Raw genomic sequence first — 21,367 nt, 5'->3', positions numbered from 1 at the left:
CCGACGACGTGGTCACACATGGTGTCCGAAAGGGTGGCGTAGATCCAGAGAGCGACATGAGCATCGAGCTCGAGGTAGGTGGCGGAAGCATTTGGGGGCGGCGGATGGTCGATGAGGTAGGAGACGCCGTAGCGGACGAGGACCATGAGGAAGAAGGTCTTCCATTTGTGATAGTTGTGATCGGCGGGGTTGAGGAGAAACTTGATGTGATTGGTGATATGGTCCTGGAATATGGGAAGGCGGGGAGCGGGCGCCGGGGGAGCAGGAGGAACGCCGGCGTTGAACAGAGGGGCAAACTGGGTGCTAGCTGCGGGGGTGGTGCCGTTGAGGAGAGAGGGGGAGGTGCCGAAAACGAACAGCGGGGAGGAAGCAATGGAGGAGGCCGCGGCACGGGCCGTTGAAGAGGACGAGAGATCGCCGGGGGAGGTGGCAGAGCTCGTGGCGGCGGCGGTGGAGGAATGAGTCGCGGCCATGGGGCGCCTGGTAACTGATACCAAGTTGGAGAGATTGTTTCTGTATTCACTGAATCAATGAGGTTACAACGTGTATACATATACCCCGCAGGGAGAGAGCGAGCGCTCCCGGAAAAGTGGCACGCAGGCCACGAGCGTTGCTAGATCCTAATATCTAGGAGAGGACTCAGTTTACAGACTTAACGTTACATACACAAGTGACCGTTTAACAATCCTAAGGAAGAAAACGACGTCATATGGAAAGAACAGTTAAAGAATGGGATAAACGACGTGATTTGCGAAGCAGATATCTCCCTAGTGCTCCCCACATCAAAACTCGATCTGGCTGATACCTTTTTTCTGCGAATAATCTGGCTGGTACCTTTCTTCTGCGAATAATCTGGCTGGTACCTATCAGAGTAGATCCATAAATCATGTCTTCCACAGGTGAATCCATCTTCACCGGCGGCAAGCTCCTCGACAACGAAGCCACCCTCATCATCAACGTCGGCGCGGCCAGCGGGTACCACTTGCTTGTCGTTGAAGGCCACTCGCGCTGACTCGGTTTAATCTATTTAGAGTGTAGGCCAAACCATTTGTTGGACGTTGTTTGTATTGGCATCCAAACCTGGACGTTGTGCACAATAGCGTCCAGCTGTGGACGCTGTTTTCCCTCGCGTCCTTCCTATTTTTCAGATTTCGACTAATCCTTTTCCACTATCGTAATTACGTCATTACTAATTATTATTAATTAAAAAATCGGCGAACAGCAGAACCTTCTCCTATGTTGGGTCCACTCCCAGTTGATACGCAGTCTTTCTTTCTTTTTGTTTCAAGAAAAATGGAAACCAGACTATCTTCCCACCTAATTCTAAGGAAGAAATCCACGTGATGTGGAAAGAACTGTTAAAGAATGGGATATACGACGTGATTTACGCATGGGGTAGTTATGGTAACAAATCCTTATACAAGCTCGGTAGCTCCTTATACGACGTGATTTGCGCAGCAGATATCTCGCTAGTGCTCCCCACGTTAAAACTCGATCTGGCTGCTACCTTTTTTCTGCGAATGATCTGGCTGGTACCTACCAGAGCAGATCCATAAATCATGTCTTTCACAGGTGAATCCATCTTCACTGGCGGCAAGCTCCTCGATGACGGCGCCGCCCCTATCATCAACGCCGGCGCGGCCAGTGGGTACCACTTGCTTGTCGTTGAAGGCCACTCGCGCTCCCGCAGATCCATATGCTCTCGCATTTTCATCATCGGCGGCCAACGTTGGCGCATCTACTACTTCCCCCATTCCGACGGCGGCCTCATAACACTTCAGCTTTGCCTGTTAGAGGGCAGCGTAGATCCGGTGAAGGCACAGTTCGAGTTCAGTTTCGTTGAAGAAAAAGATAAGAAAGAGCCGGCACGTTCACGTATCCATGGTGAGATATTTGAATTCCGGGGCCGGTACGACCACCGTCAGAAGGTTCTGAAAAGAGAGGTCTCGGAGAAGTTCGTCAAGGACGACCGTTTCATCATCCGGTGCGATGTCATGGTCGTCGGGGAGCCACCGTCCATGCAGGAAAATTTCACTGAACTTCTACTTTCTGGGTTGGGCACGGACATTGTGTTCGGGGTCGGTGGCGAGACGTTCGCCGCCCACCGGTGCGTACTTGCGGCCCGCTCTGCCGTCTTTAGGGCGTTGCTCTTCAGCCCCATGAAGGAAGGCACACCATCGACCACCTCTGTCGTGCAAATAGACGACATGGATGCTGCAGTATTCAAGGCGATGCTCGGGTTTATCTACGGTGACTCTCTGCCAGATGAGAACGAGGGCGTCCTTATGCAACACCTGCTTGTCGCGGCGGATAGGTATGACCTCCCGTTGCTGAGGGCGAGGTGCGAGGAGATGTTGTGCAACCACATCGGCGTGAGCACGGCAGCGACCATTCTGGTTCTCGCCGACCAGCATGGCTGTGACAAGTTGAAGACGGCGTGCTATGGTTTCCTCGGCTGTCTCGCGAACCTGAAGGCGGTCGTGCAGACTGAAGGGTTTGAATATCTGCAGAGGAGCTGCCCCCATCTTATGAAGGACATTATCCTTAGGATGCTGCCCTAGTCTAAATAAGTAGCTCCTCTTAATACAACCATGCCTAGCTCTATTCTACATTTTGTTATCTTCTATCTTACATATGCATGATTGCATTTCTAGTACCCACACAATGGAGGGTGCATTCATCGGTTGTTAGATAAAATGGATTGTTAATCATATATGTTTGGATACCTAGTATACTTCCAGGCCATTTTGATTAGCTATTGGATAACCGTAGAGAGATCTAACCGAGAGATTTGGTTTAGTATTTTGAATTTATGATCCATCCCTTTATCTAATCTGAGCACACAAGAAAGCTATAAATCTCCCACGATTTGGCTACAATTGTGCCGCTATTGCGGATGAAAAATCTCAGGGCTAACTGCCTCTTATCTAAATCGCCAGAAATGGCATTGCTATCGCATAATTTTGCACCTGCCATGACAAGGTCCATCGACCGTAATTTTAGTCCTCGGCAAATAATCACACTTTTTCTTACAATGAGCACATCAAACTAATACAAGAGAATCCATGTTAAAATTAATTTTCTCTGTCAATTATAGTTTGCACATGACCGCAAAGTTTGCCAAGCTAGACAGTCACTCATTCTAGAATCATACTCACATATATCCATTAAAAATTCTTCTTATTTTTCATGTTAGAAAAAGAAAAAAGAAAACAATTTTGCATGTTTGATACAATCTATATTTTCGCAAAATGTATAATAATTAATTGGATTTTAGCTACCCATGGATGCATGAAGATAAACTACCTCGGGCCAGTAGGACAAGGATCATGCCATCTCCAGCACAGAAGATGAAACCCTCCATTACCGCGACTGCCGTGATCTTTCGGCATGATCAATTGCTAAGTTTTGTTGGAATATTAGGGAAATTCATGATTAATTTCAGTAAATAACTCGTGACTAAGTAGCATGCAACAATCTAGCATACTAGATGAACAGGAAAACATGCACATCAGCATCGCACATGTAACAACAACTACTAATACAGTCATGAACAAATCACAATTAGTACTTCACTGCAGTCGATCGTTAACTAATCATCTCAAGCAATCTGGTAAAAGAAAATTGTATAATGGTATTGTCTTGTAGAAATGCTGGATGCACGGATGTGGTTTAAGGAACCAATGAACTTACCTTTCCCCCCTAAGTAATCTGGGTGGGCATGTGTCCCCTAATTGCCCATCACAACAGCCCACATCGCCCTAGCCCTGTGAACTCCTGTAACCTTACGTTGATGTAGCATTGCTCAGCGAACTTGCGTAAGGATAAGGAACTCATACCTTTGGAACTACACTGTGCATGCAATGAACTAACAAACACGGCAAGAGGCAAAAACGAAGTGAAAACAACCTTTGTTCTACTTTTTCTTAAATAAAAGGGATTACTCTCCCAATTTAATTAAGGAAATCACTATATGTTTGCACAAAGTTACGAAATGCAGCATGTAAAGAAATAGCAACATCCTGGAGGATACGAAGATCCCCTCTTGCCGGAAATTTCTATGAAACATACGCACACATGCTACAACGTAGCCAAGGTATGAAACTAAAGAAAGCAATTCATTGCAAAGTAGAGGATGCCATCCATGAGTGATCGAAGGGCGTCCACCCCTGCAAAACATGTAGGTTACTGTGTCCAGTAGTCTTGTAGATCAAAGTCAAAGAGCCTTCATTCCCTTTTCCTTTTCCTTCTGCAATGACAAAGGGAGTTCATAAGGCAGGTGAAAAAATTGACGGAATATATGAAGAGCTAACACTAATATGGTGAAGTCCTACTTTGCTGGTAGCACGCCAAGGATCATGCCCTTCATTATAGTGAGGCAGATCCTGCACAAATCATCAAAGCCGTCCATGGCCACCACTGCCCTAAGGTTGTCCGGACACGGGAGGAACTTGCAACACGCCTTCTTCAACCCGTCACAGCCATGCTGCTCAGCAAGCCCTAGTATGGTGGTCACCGTGCTCACGTGGTGTGCTCACAAAGCTTCTTCTCACACATCGCCCTGAGTTTTGGGAGGTTGTACCTGTCTGCCACGATGAGCAAGTGCTGCAGCAGGGCGCCCTCATTTTCATCTGTAGCCATCGCTGGAAATGAGTCACTGTAGATGAACCCAAGCATGGTCCTTCCTTCCTTCCTTCAAGGGGCCAAAGAGAGCTGCCCTGAAGACCATAGACCGGGCCGCGAGAATACATCTATGAGCGGCAAATGTCTCATGACTCACATGGAAGACCACGTCAGTGCCCTCCCCTGCCAGGAGAAAGTCGGTGAAGTTCTGTTGCATGGCGTTTTTAGACTGAATTTTGCAATCTTGTTTTATAACAACCTTACTCATTGTGTTTAGTTAAATGGGGCATTTATTTATTGCACACAATTACATTAGGAGGAGTGCAGCATTCATTAACCCCTTGCTCGGGTATTTTTGCAAAGCTACATCTCTCTGCGGGATGTTTTAGACTGAATTTTGCAATCTTGTTGTATAACAACCTTGCTCTTTGTATTTAGTTAAATGTGGCATTTATTTATTGCACATAATTACATAGATAGGAGGTGTGCATAAAAGCAAGTACAGAAGCTCACTAACCTGTAAAATCAATGAAACTCCGCTGCTAAGTACCATATAACTTGAGAAACCTGTAAAAGAAATCAAGATTCTTTATATGTATTTGCAATTATATATAATAACAATGGTACCCATGTCCAGGCTTGTGGTTTTTCATTTTTAAATCTTGCAGACAGCCATACATGACAGTAACACTAAAAATCTAATTTCTACTATTTGACCAAATTAGGATGCATGGAAGGGCCCAAACTCAAGGAAGCAAAAAAGAGGGGTCAACCCAAGAAAGAAAACCCATACCCAATACACAAGCACATATGCGTCCCCAGGATCATAAAAGAATTAAATGAATCGTTGAATGATGATATGGAAGATGACGTGATGAAGACACCATTGGCCAGCTATTTGCTATTGCAGATCAAGGAAGAAACCATACCACTACCTTTCGCTCATTACATAGTTGATAGAGTGAACACAGAAACAGAAGAGATGGAGTTAGGGGAGAACAGAGAAATTAAAGTTAAGCTAGCGAATGTTGTAGAATTGGTGACAGGCTTGAAAAATGAAATAGAAAAAGTCCCAATTCACATTGGTAAACTTTTGCGTGGCTCAAAAACTAGCAAACCCTTCGCCAGAAAACCCATATCTCCGCTCGTACTGCTAATGGAAGAAGCAGGGGTCCAAATGCCAGAACATTCAAAGTTGCTCTCAAAGAGGATATGCCCACCTGCTCGATTTACGTATCAATGGTGTTGTGCTGCATCGTATGCCCAACAGTTCACAGAATGTGGATGCAATATTCCTGTAATATGTCTCCAGTCTTGATGAGATAAACAAGTACAATTGGTATGACTTTGCACTCAAGTATTTGATTCACGCCATCTAGAACTATAGGAAAGGCATACTCCATGGTCTTTATGGAGATATGCTTATGCTAGTGGTACCCATGTCCACTTGGAAATATAATATTGTACTTGGAAAACATTAGCGTCTGTATATTTCTTATATATATGAAGTCATGTTATTTATATAATATTTGTGAATTACATATGACATGTTAATTTTAATTATTTTCCTTTATTTATATCGAACTTTTCAATTTATTATTATATGCCTTATCTTAGTAGTAACCACATATTATACTCATTAATACATGCCATTTTCAATATATTATTTTGACTACTATTTTTTTGGTATAGTAACATTCATTTGTGTTTATTATTTATCATTTTCAAAATAGTTTTCACATGTTAAAGATTAAATTATATTTTTATGAAAAAATGACATAATTTTCATTTTAATTTGAGATATTTATGCAAATCTTTTATCACAATGCATTTCTCCGTAAATCTACAAGAACGAATATATAACATTTCTCCAAGTATACATCTCTGCAGATTATATTATAGCATTTTTATATCTTTCCATATACTTGGTATCCTTAAATATCCGAACTTGGTAGAGTGTTTTAGAGTTTACGAGCAGTCTCAAATTTAGGTGTAACTACAAATAAATAAATTCTGCCAACTGTATAGTGTGTAATGTGTCCATAAGTTCCTCACCCCTCTTGTTATCGAAGCTTCCAACGAAGGAAGGGGCTCCCATGAGTTCATCGAGGGCGACCGGAAACCGTGTCATCTTACTCTCGCCTCACACTTATAACTAGGAGGAAGGGAGAGGGGGGGTTGAGTCCACCTTGCTAATACGATTCGACTGTAAGATACTTGTGACCTGGGGAGTATCCTTACAGCCTGTGATATAAAGACATGTCGTGCCCAATCGGTGAAGAAAAGATGAACACGATGAATCTTGATGTAATTTGGGGAGTAACCTTACAGCCTGTGTTGTGGCCTTGCTCTGCTGAATCTCGATCAGAAACCTAATTGTGTTTTGGAGATCGAAAGTGAGGTCTAATAGAGATTGTATGATAAGATAAATACATTTTTGGTATTTTATAATATAGATGCAAAAGGTAAAGATGCAAATAAAAGTATATTGGAAGCAAATATGATAAGAGATAGACCCGGGGGCCATAGGTTTCACTAGAAGCTTCTCTCAAGATAGCATAAGTATTACGGTGGGTGAACAAACTATTGTCGAGCAATTGATAGAAAAGCGAATAATTATGAGATTATCTAGGCATGATCATGTATATAGGCATCACGTCCGTGACAACTAGACCGACTCCTGCCTGCATCTACTACTATTACTCCACACATCGACCGACTCCTGCCTGCATCTAGAGTATTAAGTTCATAAGAACAGAGTAACGCCTTAAGCAAGATGACATGATGTAGAGAGATAAACTCATGCTATATGATATAAACCCCATCTTTTTATCCTCGATGGCAACAATACAATACGTGCCTTGCAACCCTTTCTGTCACTGGGTAAGGACACCACAAGATTGAACCCAAAGCTAAGAACTTCTCCCATGGCAAGAAAGATCAGTCTAGTAGGCCAAATCAAACTGATAATTCGAAGAGACTTGCAAAGATAACTCAATCATACATAAAAGAATTCAGAGGAGATTCAAATATTTCTCATAGATAAACTTGATCATAAACCCACAATTCATCGGATCTCGACAAACACACCGCAAAAAGAGTTTACATCGAATAGATCTCCACAAGAGAGGGGAGAACATTGTATTGAGATCCAAAAAGAGAGAAGAAGCCATCTAGCTAATAACTATGGACCCGAAGGTCTGTGGTAAACTAATCACAACTCATCGGAGGGGCTATGGTGTTGATGTAGAAGCCCTCCATGGTCGATTCCCCCTCCGGCAGAGCGCCGGCGAAGGCTCCAAGATGGGATCTCGCGGATACAGAAGGTTACGGTGGTGGAAATTATGTTTCGTTGGCTCCCTGGATGTTTTCGGGGTACGTAGGCTTATATAGGAGGAAGAAGTATGTCGGTGGCCGCCCGAGGGGCCCATGAGACAGGGGGCGCCCTATGGGGGGGCGCCCTACCCTCTCGTGGCCGCCTCGGCTGCTTCTTGACTTGCACTCCAAGTCCTCTGGATCACGTTCTTTCCAAAAATCACGCTCCCAAAGGTTTCATTCCGTTTGGACTACGTTTGATATTATTTTTCTTTGAAATACTGAAATAGGCAAAAAAACAGCAATACGGGATGGGCCTCCGGTTAGTAGGTTAGTCCCAAAAATGCTATAAATGTGTAAAATAAAGCCCATAAACATCCAAAAGGGGTAATATAATAGCATGAAACAGTCAAAAATTATAGATACGTTGAAGACATATCAACCTCCACTTCACGAAGCTTGGCCGCCCTCATGGCGCACCGCTGCTCAATGTCGTCCACTTCCGGATGGTCCTGGAGACGGCTACTCAACCGTCGCCCCTCAGAGACCGGATCCGGACTACCACCGAACGCAATCACCTCCTCGCGAGTGGCTCTACTCGAGTGGACCAAGCCGGGGGAGGGTGGAACCTGGGCCTCCTGCCCGAGCTCCCCATCCATCCCGGCCCTCCGGCCAGCCGGAGGCACCGGCGCCGTAGGTGGGCAGGCCCCTCTGGGCGCCCCAAGAGAAGAGGACCCCGAGGCCACCTGCCCTGAGCCCTCTCCGGAAAGCGAAGCCGCCGCCTGCAACGCCGACCCGGCAAGAGGGGAGGAGGGTGCCGGGGCTAGCTGCCTCGGCCCCCCTCCCGAGGAGTCAACCTCCACCCTCGGGACCTCGACCACCGCAAGCCCCGATGAGGGCGCTGAGGCCACCTGCCCCGAGCCCCCATCAGCAGATGGCACCGCCGGCAGCAACTGTGGTATCGTGACCGCAGGGGAGGGATTCGAAATCACCATCTCCGGACCCCCTCCTGCGAGAACGACCTCCTCCGCCTCAGCCCTGGCCGAGATCGGCGACACCTGTTACGTCTTGAGCTTGCGTTGGTTTTCCTTGTAGAGGAAAGGGTGATGCAGCAATAGTAGCGTAAGTATTTCCCTCAGTTTTTAGAACCAAGATATCAATCTAGTAGGAGGCTCCTCAAAGGTCCCACGCACCTACACAAACAAACAAAGAACTCGCAACCAACGCAATAAAGGGGTTGTCAATCCCTTCACGGCCACTTGTGAAAGTGAGATCTAATAGAGATAATATGATAAGATAAATATATTTTTGGTATTTTATAATATAGATGCAAAAAGTAAAGATGCAAATAAAAGTAGATTGGAAGCAAATATGATAAGAGATAGACCCGGGGGCCATAGGTTTCACTAGATGCTTCTCTCAAGATAGCATAAGTATTACGATGGGTGAACAAATTACTGTCGAGCAATTGATAGAAAAGCGAATAATTATGATATTATCTAGGCATGATCATGTATATAGGCATCACGTCCACAACAAGTAGACCGACTCCTGCCTGCATCTACTACTATTACTCCACACATCGACTGACTCCTGCCTGCATCTAGAGTATTAAGTCCATAAGAACAGAGTAACGCTTTAAGCAAGATGACATGATGTAGAGGGATAAACTCAAGCAATATGATATAAACCCCATCTTTTTATCCTCGATGGCAGCAATACAATACGTGCCTTGTTGCCCCTGCTGTCACTGGGAAAGGACACCGCAAGATTGAACCCAAAGCTAAGCACTTCTCCCATGGCAAGAAAGATCAATCTAGTAGGCCAAACCAAACTGATAATTCGAAGAGACTTGCAAAGATAACTCAATCATACATAAAAGAATTCGGAGAAGATTCAAATATTATTCATAGATAAACTTGATCATAAACCCACAATTCATCGGATCTCAACAAACACACCGCAAAAAGAGTTTACATCGAATAGATCTCCACAAGAGAGGGGGAGAACATTGTATTGAGATCCAAAAAGAGAGAAGAAGCCATCTAGCTAATAACTATGGACCCGTAGGTCTGTGGTAAACTATTCACAGCTCATTAGAGGGGCTATGGTGTTGATGTAGAAGCCCTCCGTGGTCGATTCCCCCTCCGGCGGAGCGCCGGCGAAGGCTCCAAGATGGGATCTCGCGGATACAGAAGGTTACGGCGGTGGAAATTGTGTTCCGTTGGCTCCCCGGATGTTTTTCGGGTACGTAGGCTTATATAGGAGGAAGAAGTACGTCGGTGGCCGCCCGAGGGGCCCACGAGATAGGGGGCGCGCCCTCTTGTCTCGTGGCCGCCTCGGCTGCTTATTGGCTTGCACTCCAAGTCCTCTGGATCACGTTCGTTCCAAAAATCACGCTCCCGAATGTTTCATCCCGTTTGGACTCCGTCTGATATTCCTTTTCTTCGAAGTACTGAAATAGGCAAAAAAAAACAGCAATACGGGTTGGGCCTCCGGTTAGTAGGTTAGTCCCAAAAATGATATAAATGTGTAATATAAAGCCCATAAACATCCAGAAAGGGGTAATATAATAGCATGGAATAATCAAAAATTATAGATACGTTTTAGACGTATCAAGCATCGCCAAGCTGAATTCCTGCTCGTCCTCGAGTAGGTAAATGATAAAAACAGAATTTTTGATGTGGAATGCTACCTAGCATAATTCTTAATGTAATTTTCTTTATTGTGGCATGAATGTTCATATCCAAATGATTCAAAATAAAAGTTCATATTGATAAAAGAAATAGTAACACTTCAAGCATACTAATCAAAGTAATCATGTCTTCTCAAAATAACATGGCAAAAAAAGTTCATCCCTACAAAATCATATAGTTAGGCTATGCTTCATTTTTGTCACACAAAGATGTTCCCAACTTTTATACCCCCGATGACAAGCCAAGCAATTGTTTCATACTTAAGTAATCTCAACCTTTTTCAACCTTCACGCAATACATGAGCGTGAGCCACGGATATAGCACTATGGGTGGAATAGAATATGATGATGTGGATTGTGTGGAGAAGACAAAAAAGAGAAAGTCTCACATTGACGAGGATAATCAACGGGCTATGGAGATGCCCATCAATTGATGTCAACATGAGCAGTAGGGATTTCCATGCAACGGATGCACTAGAGCTATAAATGAATGCTCAATAAAAGAAAACTAGTGGGTGTGCATCCAACTTGCTTGCTCACGAAGACCTAGGGCATTTGAGGAAGCCCATCGTAGGAATATACAAGCCAAGTTCTATAATGAAAAATTCCCACTAGTATGAAAAAGACAACTTATGAGACTCACTATATGAAAAACATGGTGCTACTTTGAAGCACAATATATGAGACTCGCTACATGAAGAACAAGGTGCTACTTTGAAGCACAAGTGTGGAAAAAGAGATAGTAACATTGCCCTTTTTATTTATTTTCTTCTTTTTCTTTTTTTTTCTTTTTTTCTTTTTTTGGGCCTCCCTTTTTGTTGGCCTTTTTTCTTTTTTTTCTTTTTTTTTTCTTTGGGCAATGCTCCAATAATGATGATCATCACACTTTCATTGATTACAATATATGAATTACAACTCGAAACTAGAACAAGATATGACTCTATATGAGTGCCTTTGGCGGTGTACCGGGATGGTGCAATGAATCAAGAGTGACATGTATGAAAATTAATGCATGGTGGCTTTGCCACAAATACGATGTCAACTACATGATCATGCGATGGCAATATGACAAAAGTAAAGTATGTCATGATGATGATGAACGGAACGGTGGAAAGTTGCACGGCAATATATCTCGGAGTGGCTATGGAAATGCCATAATAGGTAGGTATGGTGACTGTTTTGAGGAAGATATAAGGAGGCTTATGTGTGATAGAGCGTATCGTATCACGGGGTTTGGATGCACCGGCAAGTTTGCACCAACTCTCAAGGTGAGAAAGGGCAATGCACGGTACCGAAGAGGCTAGCAATGGCGGAAAGGTAAAAGTGCGTATAATCCATGGACTCAACATTAGTCAAAAGAACTCATATACTTATTACAAAAATTTAGAAGTCATCAAAAATCAAGTACTACGCGCATGCTCCTAGGGGGATAGATTGGTAGGAAAAGACCATCGCTCGTCCCCGACCGCCACTCATAAGGATGCACAAGCCAGGTATCCTTCATGTTTCAAATTTGTTACACAACTTTAACCATACGTGCATGCTACGGGACTTGCTAACTTCAACACAAGCATTCTTTAAATTCATAATCACCCAACTAGCATGACTTTAATATCACTACCTCCATATCTCAAAACAATTATCAAGTATCAAATTGATCATAGCATCCAATTCACTTCCTATGATAATTTTTATTATACCCAACTTGGATGCCTACCATTCTAGGACCAATTTTATAACCATAGCAAATACCATGCTATTCTAAAAGACTCTAAAAATAATATAAGTTAAGCATGAGAGACTAGCAATTTCTACAAAAATAACTCACCGCCGTGCTCTAAAAGATATAAGTGAAGCACTAGAGCAAAAACTATCAAGCTCAAAAGATATAAGTGAAGCACATAGAGTATTCTAGCAAATTCTAATCAAGTAGGCTTTTCCCAAAAGGTGTGTACAGCAAGGATGATTGTGGTAAACTAAAAAGCAATGACTAATATAATACACTACGCTCCAAGCAAAACACATATCATGTGGCGAATAAAAATATAGCTCCAAGTAAAGTTACCAATGAACAAAGACGAAAGAGGGGATGCCTTCCCGAGGCATCCCAAGCTTAGGCTTTTGGCTATCCTTGAATATCTTGGGGTGACATGGGCATCCCCAAGCTTAGGCTCTTGCCACTCCTTATTCCATAGTCCATAAAAGCTTTACCCAAAACTTGAAAACTTCACAACACAAAACTCAACAGGAAATCTTATAAGCTTAGTTAGTGAAAGAAAAAAAAACCACCACATAAGGTACTGTAATGAACTCATGCTTTATTTATTTTGGTGTTAAACCTACTTTATTCCAACTTCTCTATGGTTTATAAACTATTTTACTAGCCATAGATGCATCGAAATAAGCAAACAACACACAAAAACAGAATCTGTCAAAAACAGAATAGTCTGTAGCAATCTGTAACTAACGCAAACTTCTGGAACTCTAAAAATCCTACCAAAATAGGAAGTCCTGGAAAATTTGTCTATTGATCAGCAGCAAGAATAATCAACGCAAAAGCACGTTTCTTTGATTTAACAAAACTAAATTCATGCGTGCAAAGTTTCTGTTTTTCAGCAGAATCAAATCAACTGTCATCATAGGTTATCCTATAGGTTCTACTTGGCACAGACACTAATTAAAAGATGAAAACACATCTAAACAGGAGGTAGATGCAAGATTTATTACTAAACAGGAACAAAAACAAAAAACACAAAGAAAATTGGGTTCCCTCCCAACTAGCGCTATCGTTTAACGCCCCTAGCTAGGCATAAAAGCGTAGATAGATCTAAGTAGTGCCATAATAATAAGATAGATCTTGAAAGCTCATCTCATATTCTCTACGTTCGGCAGCAAGTTTTCTTTGAGGCAAGCAAAAGTAATCAAAAGGGCTAAATTTAGCGGGACAGAAGTCCCCAAGATCAATCTCAGGAGGAACGGGTTCCTCCCTTGGCCCTTCATAATGCACAATTAATTCATCACTAAAAGCATTCTTTTGGCAAAATCTTGTGAGCCTATACTCAAGAGAGTATCCTAACTCATTGTTTCGAAGGGCAAAATCATTATTAAGTTCATGAATTCTATCAACTAAGACATTGGTAGGGACCTTTTTCTAAGGTTTTCATTGAAAGCAACATAGTCCGAAGATTGAAAACGCCTAAATTCCTCTTGATCATAGAGGATCGCCTCTACGGGAGGACGACCAGCGTCCACCCTATAGTGCGCAAAGATTTCTTTGGCCTCTCTTATGATAAATCTAAACTCATGAGCCAAAAAGGTAGTAACAGCGCGGTTAACAGAAGAATGCTCAATATTAGAAAATTCCAGAAAAATTCTTTGTATGCAAGGATGCATATGCATAAATTGTCTTCGAAGCTCAACTACAAGCATAGCGATGGCATCCGCAAGACTACTAGTTCTATGAAGAATAGAACCACCCATGGAAGGTAAAGCACCGACACAAGTAAAGAAATCCTGAATAACACCTTTTCCAATGATGTTACCACTACCGATTCGAAACTTTTTAGTATGCAAGATAGGGGGTTCTTCGGCCGGAGCCTCGGAATTTTCCATATTATCATTATTGTCCATATCGACGATAATCTCCCCAATTTCAGACATAACGGCAAACAAAAGCAAGGCGGAAGGAAGCAAGCGAAAGAGAGAGAGGAGGAGATTGAGAAAGAGAGGGCGAATAAAACGGCAAGGGTGAAGTGGGGGAGAGGAAAACGAGAGGCAAATGGCAAATAATGTAAATGCGAGGGAGATGGGTTTGTGATGGGTACTTGGTATGTCTTGACTTGAGCGAAGACCTCCCCGGCAACGGCGCCAGAAATCCTTCTTGCTACGTCTTGAGCTTGCGTTGGTTTTCCTTGAAGAGGAAAGGGTGATGCATCAATAGTAACGTAAGTATTTCCCTCAGTTTTTGAGAACCAAGGTATCAATCCAGTAGGAGGCTCCTCAAAAGTCCCACGCACCTACACAAACAAACAAAGAACTCGCAACCAACGCAATAAAGGGGTTGTCAATCCCTTCACGGCCACTTGCAAAACTGAGATCTGATAGAGATAATATGATAAGATAAATATATTTTTGGTATTTTATAATATAGATGCAAAAAGTGAAGATGCAAATAAAAGTAGATTGGAAGCAAATATGATAAGAGATAGACCCGGGGGGGCATAGGTTTCACTAGAGGCTTCTCTCAAGATAGCATAAGTATTACGGTGGGTGAACAAATTACTGTCGAGCAATTGATAGAAAAGCGAATAATTATGAGATTATCTAGGCATGATCATGTATATAGGCATCACGTCCGCAACAAGTAGACCGACTCCTGCCTGCATCTAATACTATTACTCCACACATCGACCGACTCCTACCTGCATCTAGAGAATTAAGTTCATAAGAACAGAGTAACGCTTTAAGCAAGATGACATGATGTAGAGGGATAAACTCAAGCAATATGATATAAACCCCATCTTTTTATCCTCGATGGCAACAATACAATACGTGCCTTGCTGCCCCTGCTGTCACTAGGAAAGGACACCGCATGATTGAACCCAAAGCTAAGCACTTCTCCCATGGCAAGAAAGATCAATCTAGTAGGCCAAACCAAACTGATAATTCGAAGAGACTTGCAAAGATAACTCAATCATACATAAAAGAATTCAGAGAAGATTTAAATATTATTCATAGATAAACTTGATCATAAACCCACAATTCATCGGATCTCGACAAAACACACCGCGAAAAGAGTTTACATCGAATAGATCTCCACAAGAGAGGGGTAGAACATTGTATTGAGATCCAAAAAGAGAGAAGAAGCCATCTAGATAATAACTATGGACCCGTAGGTCTGTGGTAAACTACTCACAACTCATCAGAGGGGCTATGGTGTTGATGTAGAAGCCCTCCGTGGTCGATTCCCCCTTCGGCAGAGCGCCGGTGAAGGCTCCAAGATGGGATCTCGCGGATACAGAAGGTTACGGTGGTGGAAGTTGTGTTTCGTTGGCTCCCCGGATGTTTTCGGGGTATGTTGGCTTATATAGGAGGAAGAAGTTCGTCAGTGGCGGCCCGAGGGGCCCACGAGATAGGGGGCGCGCCCTCCTGTCTCGTGGCCGCCTCGGCTGCTTATTGACTTGCACTCCAAGTCCTCTGAATCACGTTCGTTCCAAAAATCACACTCCCGAAGGTTTTATTCCGTTTGGACTCCGTTTGATATGCCTTTTCTTCGAAATACTGAAATCGGAAAAAAACAGCAATGCGGGCTGGGCCTCCAGTTAGTAGGTTAGTCCCAAAAATGATATAAATGTGTAAAATAAAGCCCATAAACATCCAAAAGGGGGTATTATAATAGCATGGAACAATCAAAAATTATAGATACGTTGGAGACGTATCAACGCCCCAAGAAGAGGAACCACAGTCTCCTCAAACTCCAAGACCGGTAGCGAGTGCTCGAACACCTCATTAGACTCCACTTGTTCACTCCAAAATCTCGGGGGTGCAGATGCCAGCTTGAAAGACCCAAATCTGAGAGCAGTCGTAGGCACCGAAGAAGGTGGTGCCGTCCCATCCTCAGACGTCTGAGAGTCGGCACCCGGCGTAGTGGACAACTCTCGTCCACTGTCAGCAGCTGGTGCCTCCTTAAGTGCCGCACTATCATCACCCTCATGCATATCAGTATCAGTTCTGTTAGCCGCCTCGGCGAACAGACTCTCATCCTCGAACTCAATGAATAGGTTATAGATGTGGCCTCGATATGCCCACTTGACCACCTCGGGCACATACTCGATATTCAGCACACTGACCAGTAGACGGGCTATCCCGTGGGATCTGGTAAAGTACATATCCACTCGCTTTAGTCTGCCCACCATGACACCCAAACTAGCCACGACCCGGGCATCCTGCATCGGCTTGGAGGGAGCCCCAGAGAACCGCAGCCAAACCTGAGTCAAAGGCTTGCCCGTAGGATCAATCCTCTTCCACTCGTGAAACTCAAGCACACAATCAGTACTCGGCACCTTGCACATCCCGAAACTCAGAAGTCTCTGAAGATCCTCAACTGACGGGAACTCAACCCGAAATAGTTTGTCCTCGATACATACAAGCTCCCACTGGAAATCACCAGGAGCTAACTCCTTGAGCCTCTGAACAATCTGTGCCTCCGAGACCTCTCCTCTGGTAATTTTGACTAATCCAGTCGTCAAACTCAAGGTCTTGTCAGGAACCTCCATCTCCGTTGGAGATTCAAAGAACGTAAGTTCAGCACAGTACACTCCATACATCATGAGTGATGTTGTCTGGTCTCGCAAAAACGGACAGTCCCCGAATCATGTGCCGGTTTGCCACAAGTGCCACACAGCTCAGCCACACACTCAGTAATAAAATGTCCCTTTCCACCACATCTATAGCACAACATTTTTTCCTTCTTACGCGCCCATTTGGACGCCCTTTCAGACTCAGTCCTGTCAGTCGCCTCTACTATCGCTGTCAACCCGGACTCATTTCCGGGAATCTCAGCAGTGGCTAGCGCCGAGACCACCTCCATAGCTTGTCCTGGCAGAACCTGCTCCTCAACGGTCCCATCAACCACCATCTGGTCAACAACAGCCGGAGGGGGCTGTCGTGGGCGGTACCGGCCACCTCGACCCCCACGGCCACCACGATGGCCGCGGAAACCACCCCGCTGTCGGTAGCCCGGGCTAGACGCCCCCTCAACAAAGCCTCATGGGGGCCCCATGAACGGTCGCTCCGCCGTGCCATCGCTCTGCCAAGCGTAGCCCCGACCACCGCCCGTCGACAAGGACCCACCGTGCTTACCAACTCCATACGCATCGAAATCATCATCACCTCACTGCCCCCGGGGTGCGGCAGAAACTTGAGGCAGCGACGGAGGCTGCGTCTGCACCGTCCCGACCCTGTTTTGCTGGGGCTTGGCGACGAGGTGAGGCGGCGGGGCCGGCCTCGGCTGCTGCCCGATCGTGAGCCCCGGCGCCGTCGGCCTTGACACCGCGCCACCACGGCCCGCCGCTGCCGGCGCCGGAGGACGGATACCCGCAGGAGCAGGGGCCGGCGGTCGGGGACCAGGAAACACGCCAGCACGGCCCGTAGCCGAACCGACCACCGCCGCACCTCGACCAGCAGGCAGTTCCAGAGGAGGTAGCCCCCCACGGCCAGTCCCAGGGTTCAAAGACGGCACTGCCCCACGGCCACTACGCGCGGGCAACGGCAGCGCAGCCCCAATCCCGGACGCTGGCGGCGGCACGGCGCCACGGCCAGCGCCAGAGCCCTGCGGCGGCGCAACCTGGAAGCGACCGGTCCCAGATTTCTTCCCCGGCGGCAAGGCACCTCCGCGGCCCGCCATCGCCCCAAGCGGGGGAATACGCCGAGCCCGTCCACCCCCGGCCGTTCGAAGGTTCGGACTCCGGCGACGTAGAACCCTAACTGGCAAAGACGTGGAACGGAACGTCGATCGAACTGGCGATCCTACGTCGCCCTCAGAATCGATCATGACCGGATCCACCTGGGCCGCATACCCAGCCGATCCCGGCCCGACCAGCCCACCCACAACGCACCGGTCCTCTCCCAGGAGTAGCTGGTTTGGCGCCGGGTTAGCCTGGGCCTCATACCCAGCTAACCCCGGCCCAACCTGACTCAGCCCAAGAGCACTTTCATTCGGCCTCTCTCGCCCAATTAGCAAATCCAAATGGCGCTCACGATCGGCAGCGATCCCGATGCCCGAAATTCCGGGCGAGACACCCGCATGCGCCGCCACCGTCCGGGCATCCTTCATCTTCCTCTTAACAACGATCCATGAGTCCGGCCGAACTAGATCAAAGACAGCGAGATTAGGAAGACACACCTTCGGTATAGGGCCCTTCCACGGCTTGACCGCCGCCGCCGACATTCTCCGATGAACTAAACGGCGCACCATCTCCCTCTTATCGCCCGCGTGTAGCCCGATCCTTGCCGGATCATGGAGAGGCAACACCTCGCCGATGGACGACGCGACCTCCTCTTCCGTGTATCCGGCATTGAACCAGTCGTTGACGTGGTCGGAGGGAGTCGGCGTCGGCGGTGATGGAAGAGCATTGTCCGCATCCCCGTCCGCGTCCTCCTCATCAGCGTCCGCAAGCGCCCAAAACCTGCCACCTACCCGCCGACCCTCGCTGGAGAGGAGAGGCGGCGCGCCGCCCGTCGCCCCCCTAGTCGCCATACGTGTATGTCCAATACTATGTATATTCTGCAGGCTCGATTTCGCGTCCGTCACTCGGTGATCCGGCGCTGGCGCGATGTGGAGTGGACTATCATCTACTAGCAGGAGGCGCTCGTTGATGCAGTCTGGTTGTGCGTTCGCCTATGGCTATGCGCCCGGCGCGTGGAGGCCGGAGTCCGGAGAGCGGATTGTGGTTTGGAGATCGATCTGGAATCACCAAAAAAAAAAGGAATAAAACAGAGGCCAGAAACCCAGAACGATCCTGGCATTACACTGCAACAGTGGCACTTGTTTTGTCTGACACAAGCGGTGAAAACCACCTCACTCCCTCACGACGTCATCACGCGCTTTGCCTCGACCACCAGGCACACCTGCAACCGCGTGTCACTGTCAGACAACTTCTCACGTCCAGCCGAACTCATGTTCTCTTTTTGAAAAAACATGTCTCTTAAATGTACTCCCCGTTACGATTTACTCGTCGTGGTTTTAGTTCGGAACGAGGAAGTATCTAATACAGTATCAAGTTAGTGCCGTTGGAGGGACAAGTTTGGAGCAAGTTTTTGAGACGGAGGGAGTACTCGAGAGAGCTCAGCTGGGATCACCGTCTCGTCTTTATAAGCCAGCAAACGTCGCACAGACACAGACACAGACACACACTGGTCTCTCACGCACGCACGCACGCAACTGCCAACACCAACTATCGTCGAAGCAGCAGCTCGATCGGCAGCCATGGCGCGTGCCTTCGCGCGCTCCATCTCCTTCCCGCTCAGCCCGTCGACGTCTCCCAAAGCGCGCGCTCCGTCGTCGCCATACCACGGGCGATCCGTGAGCCTGCCGTGCCGCTCACACCCCATCTTCGCTTATCTCCACACCCACATCCGCTCCGTGCGCGCCTGGGCGCAGCAGGGCCCACCAGGGCTGGCCGCCTCCGTGGCTGCGAGGCTGGCGCACGTCGACGCGCTCCACACCGTGCTCGGTGACCTGCTCGACCTGCCCGAGGCGCAGGCCGCGCTCTCCGGCGCCGGCGGCAGCATCGACCGCCTCCTGGTCTCCTTTCTCCGCCTCACCGACGCGCACGGCTGCTTCCAGGAGGCCGTGGTCGCGCTCAAGCAGGACATCGCTGAGGCGCTGGCGGCTGTTGTAACCGCTCTCTCTCTCTCTGATGGATGGAGCACTTTTTCGGGCGACGAACGCCCCGTCGCCCAAACGCCTCCTTTATATTCAGCACACAGGCTACATCACGGCTCATTCCGGCGCAACTCGATCAGTACATAGAGGAGGGGTTTTTATACCCGTGCACACACACCACCCGTCCGGCACACCCGGCAACTAACTCACGCACTAAGCTAACCACTACATGCACGATCCGTATCCATGCATGACCAGATGACCAAGTAGCACCAACTACTTGCATTCACACGCAACCCTCAACAGCCTGGTGACTAAGAACAAGAAGAAGACGCCGGCGCCGGGGTCGGGGTCGGAGGAGATAGCCGTGGTCGCCGTGGCGAAAAGGCTGGAGGAGCTGGAGGAGTGCATCGAGGAGCTAGAGGCCGGCAGCTAGAAGGTGTTCCGGAGCCTGGTGCAGACCAGGGTCGCGCTCCTCAACATCCACACGCTCCACATCTTCTAGCTTTGCTATTACCATGTACCATCCATCTTAGCTGTACTTGTGAAATCAGTCGCAGAAATCCAGTGTAACTGTAAATAAGTACTCCCTTCGAATGAGTGTATCTAGATGTATTTTAGTTGTAGATACATCCATTTTTATTCATTTTTGTGACAAATAATTCCGAACAGAAGGAGTAGATGATGAAAAGAAGAAGGAATTTGTAGTACTAATCTTGGTTCTGCCCATAATTTAGTGTCAGAGTTTAGTACACTTTTCATGATGTTAGTGAAAGAGAAGTGGAGAGTGATAAAATATGTAGTGCATTCAGGGAATTAAGCATGACGTGTCATCACTGATCAGAAGTAATCTTATCATCCAAGCAAAATGTGCAACTCCTGTTTCTTCTGAATCTAATGTTTGGTTAAAAAAACAACTAGTTTGGATCTCCTCTGAATTTTGCCGTGAATTTCGAGGCTTTGATTGCAAAGGCCCATCTGTTATTTACAGCCGAAGGCCATATATGGAGCGGGCCATACACCACAGATGCACCGTCCTCTGAATGAAAAACACAATACTCCTCTTCTTAAAATATAAAGCGTGCTTGAGTTGTACGATCTATGATGCGTATTTTGATAATCAATACATATACCAAAACACATGGATTGAACATTTATAAATTGTATCATCGTATTGTCTGGAAAACAATTTCGTTTCATATATCTTTACACTAATTTATAGACATGCAATAATAAAATCCATAGACAGTTGTGTGATGAAGAGTAAAGATAAAATAAAGTATACCTTATATTTTAGAAACAAGGGAGTGGTACTCCTCTTTTTTTTTGAACGTGTACTCTCTTTTTAA

The 21,367-nt window shown here is 46.2% G+C and overlaps 2 protein-coding genes across 2 annotated transcripts; both read left to right on the top strand.

The window, feature by feature from the left end:
• Nucleotides 1–1,471: 1,471 nt before the first annotated feature.
• Nucleotides 1,472–2,653, top strand: LOC119342009 (BTB/POZ and MATH domain-containing protein 2-like). Its single transcript, XM_037613850.1, has one exon. It carries the CDS (start codon nucleotides 1,560–1,562, stop codon nucleotides 2,559–2,561), a length of 1,002 nt encoding a protein of 333 aa, XP_037469747.1. The 5' UTR covers nucleotides 1,472–1,559; the 3' UTR covers nucleotides 2,562–2,653.
• Nucleotides 2,654–19,619: 16,966 nt separating this feature from the next.
• Nucleotides 19,620–20,454, top strand: LOC119339642. Its single transcript, XM_037611617.1, has 2 exons — nucleotides 19,620–20,030; nucleotides 20,338–20,454. The coding sequence occupies exons 1-2, from the start codon at nucleotides 19,620–19,622 to the stop codon at nucleotides 20,452–20,454; spliced, it is 528 nt and encodes a 175-aa protein (XP_037467514.1).
• The last annotated feature ends 913 nt before the right edge of the window (nucleotides 20,455–21,367 follow it).

This window comes from Triticum dicoccoides, chromosome 7B (genome assembly GCF_002162155.2).
Source record: "Triticum dicoccoides isolate Atlit2015 ecotype Zavitan chromosome 7B, WEW_v2.0, whole genome shotgun sequence".
Taxonomy (NCBI): domain Eukaryota; kingdom Viridiplantae; phylum Streptophyta; class Magnoliopsida; order Poales; family Poaceae; genus Triticum; species Triticum dicoccoides.
This window is presented reverse-complemented; position numbering and strand designations above follow the sequence as displayed.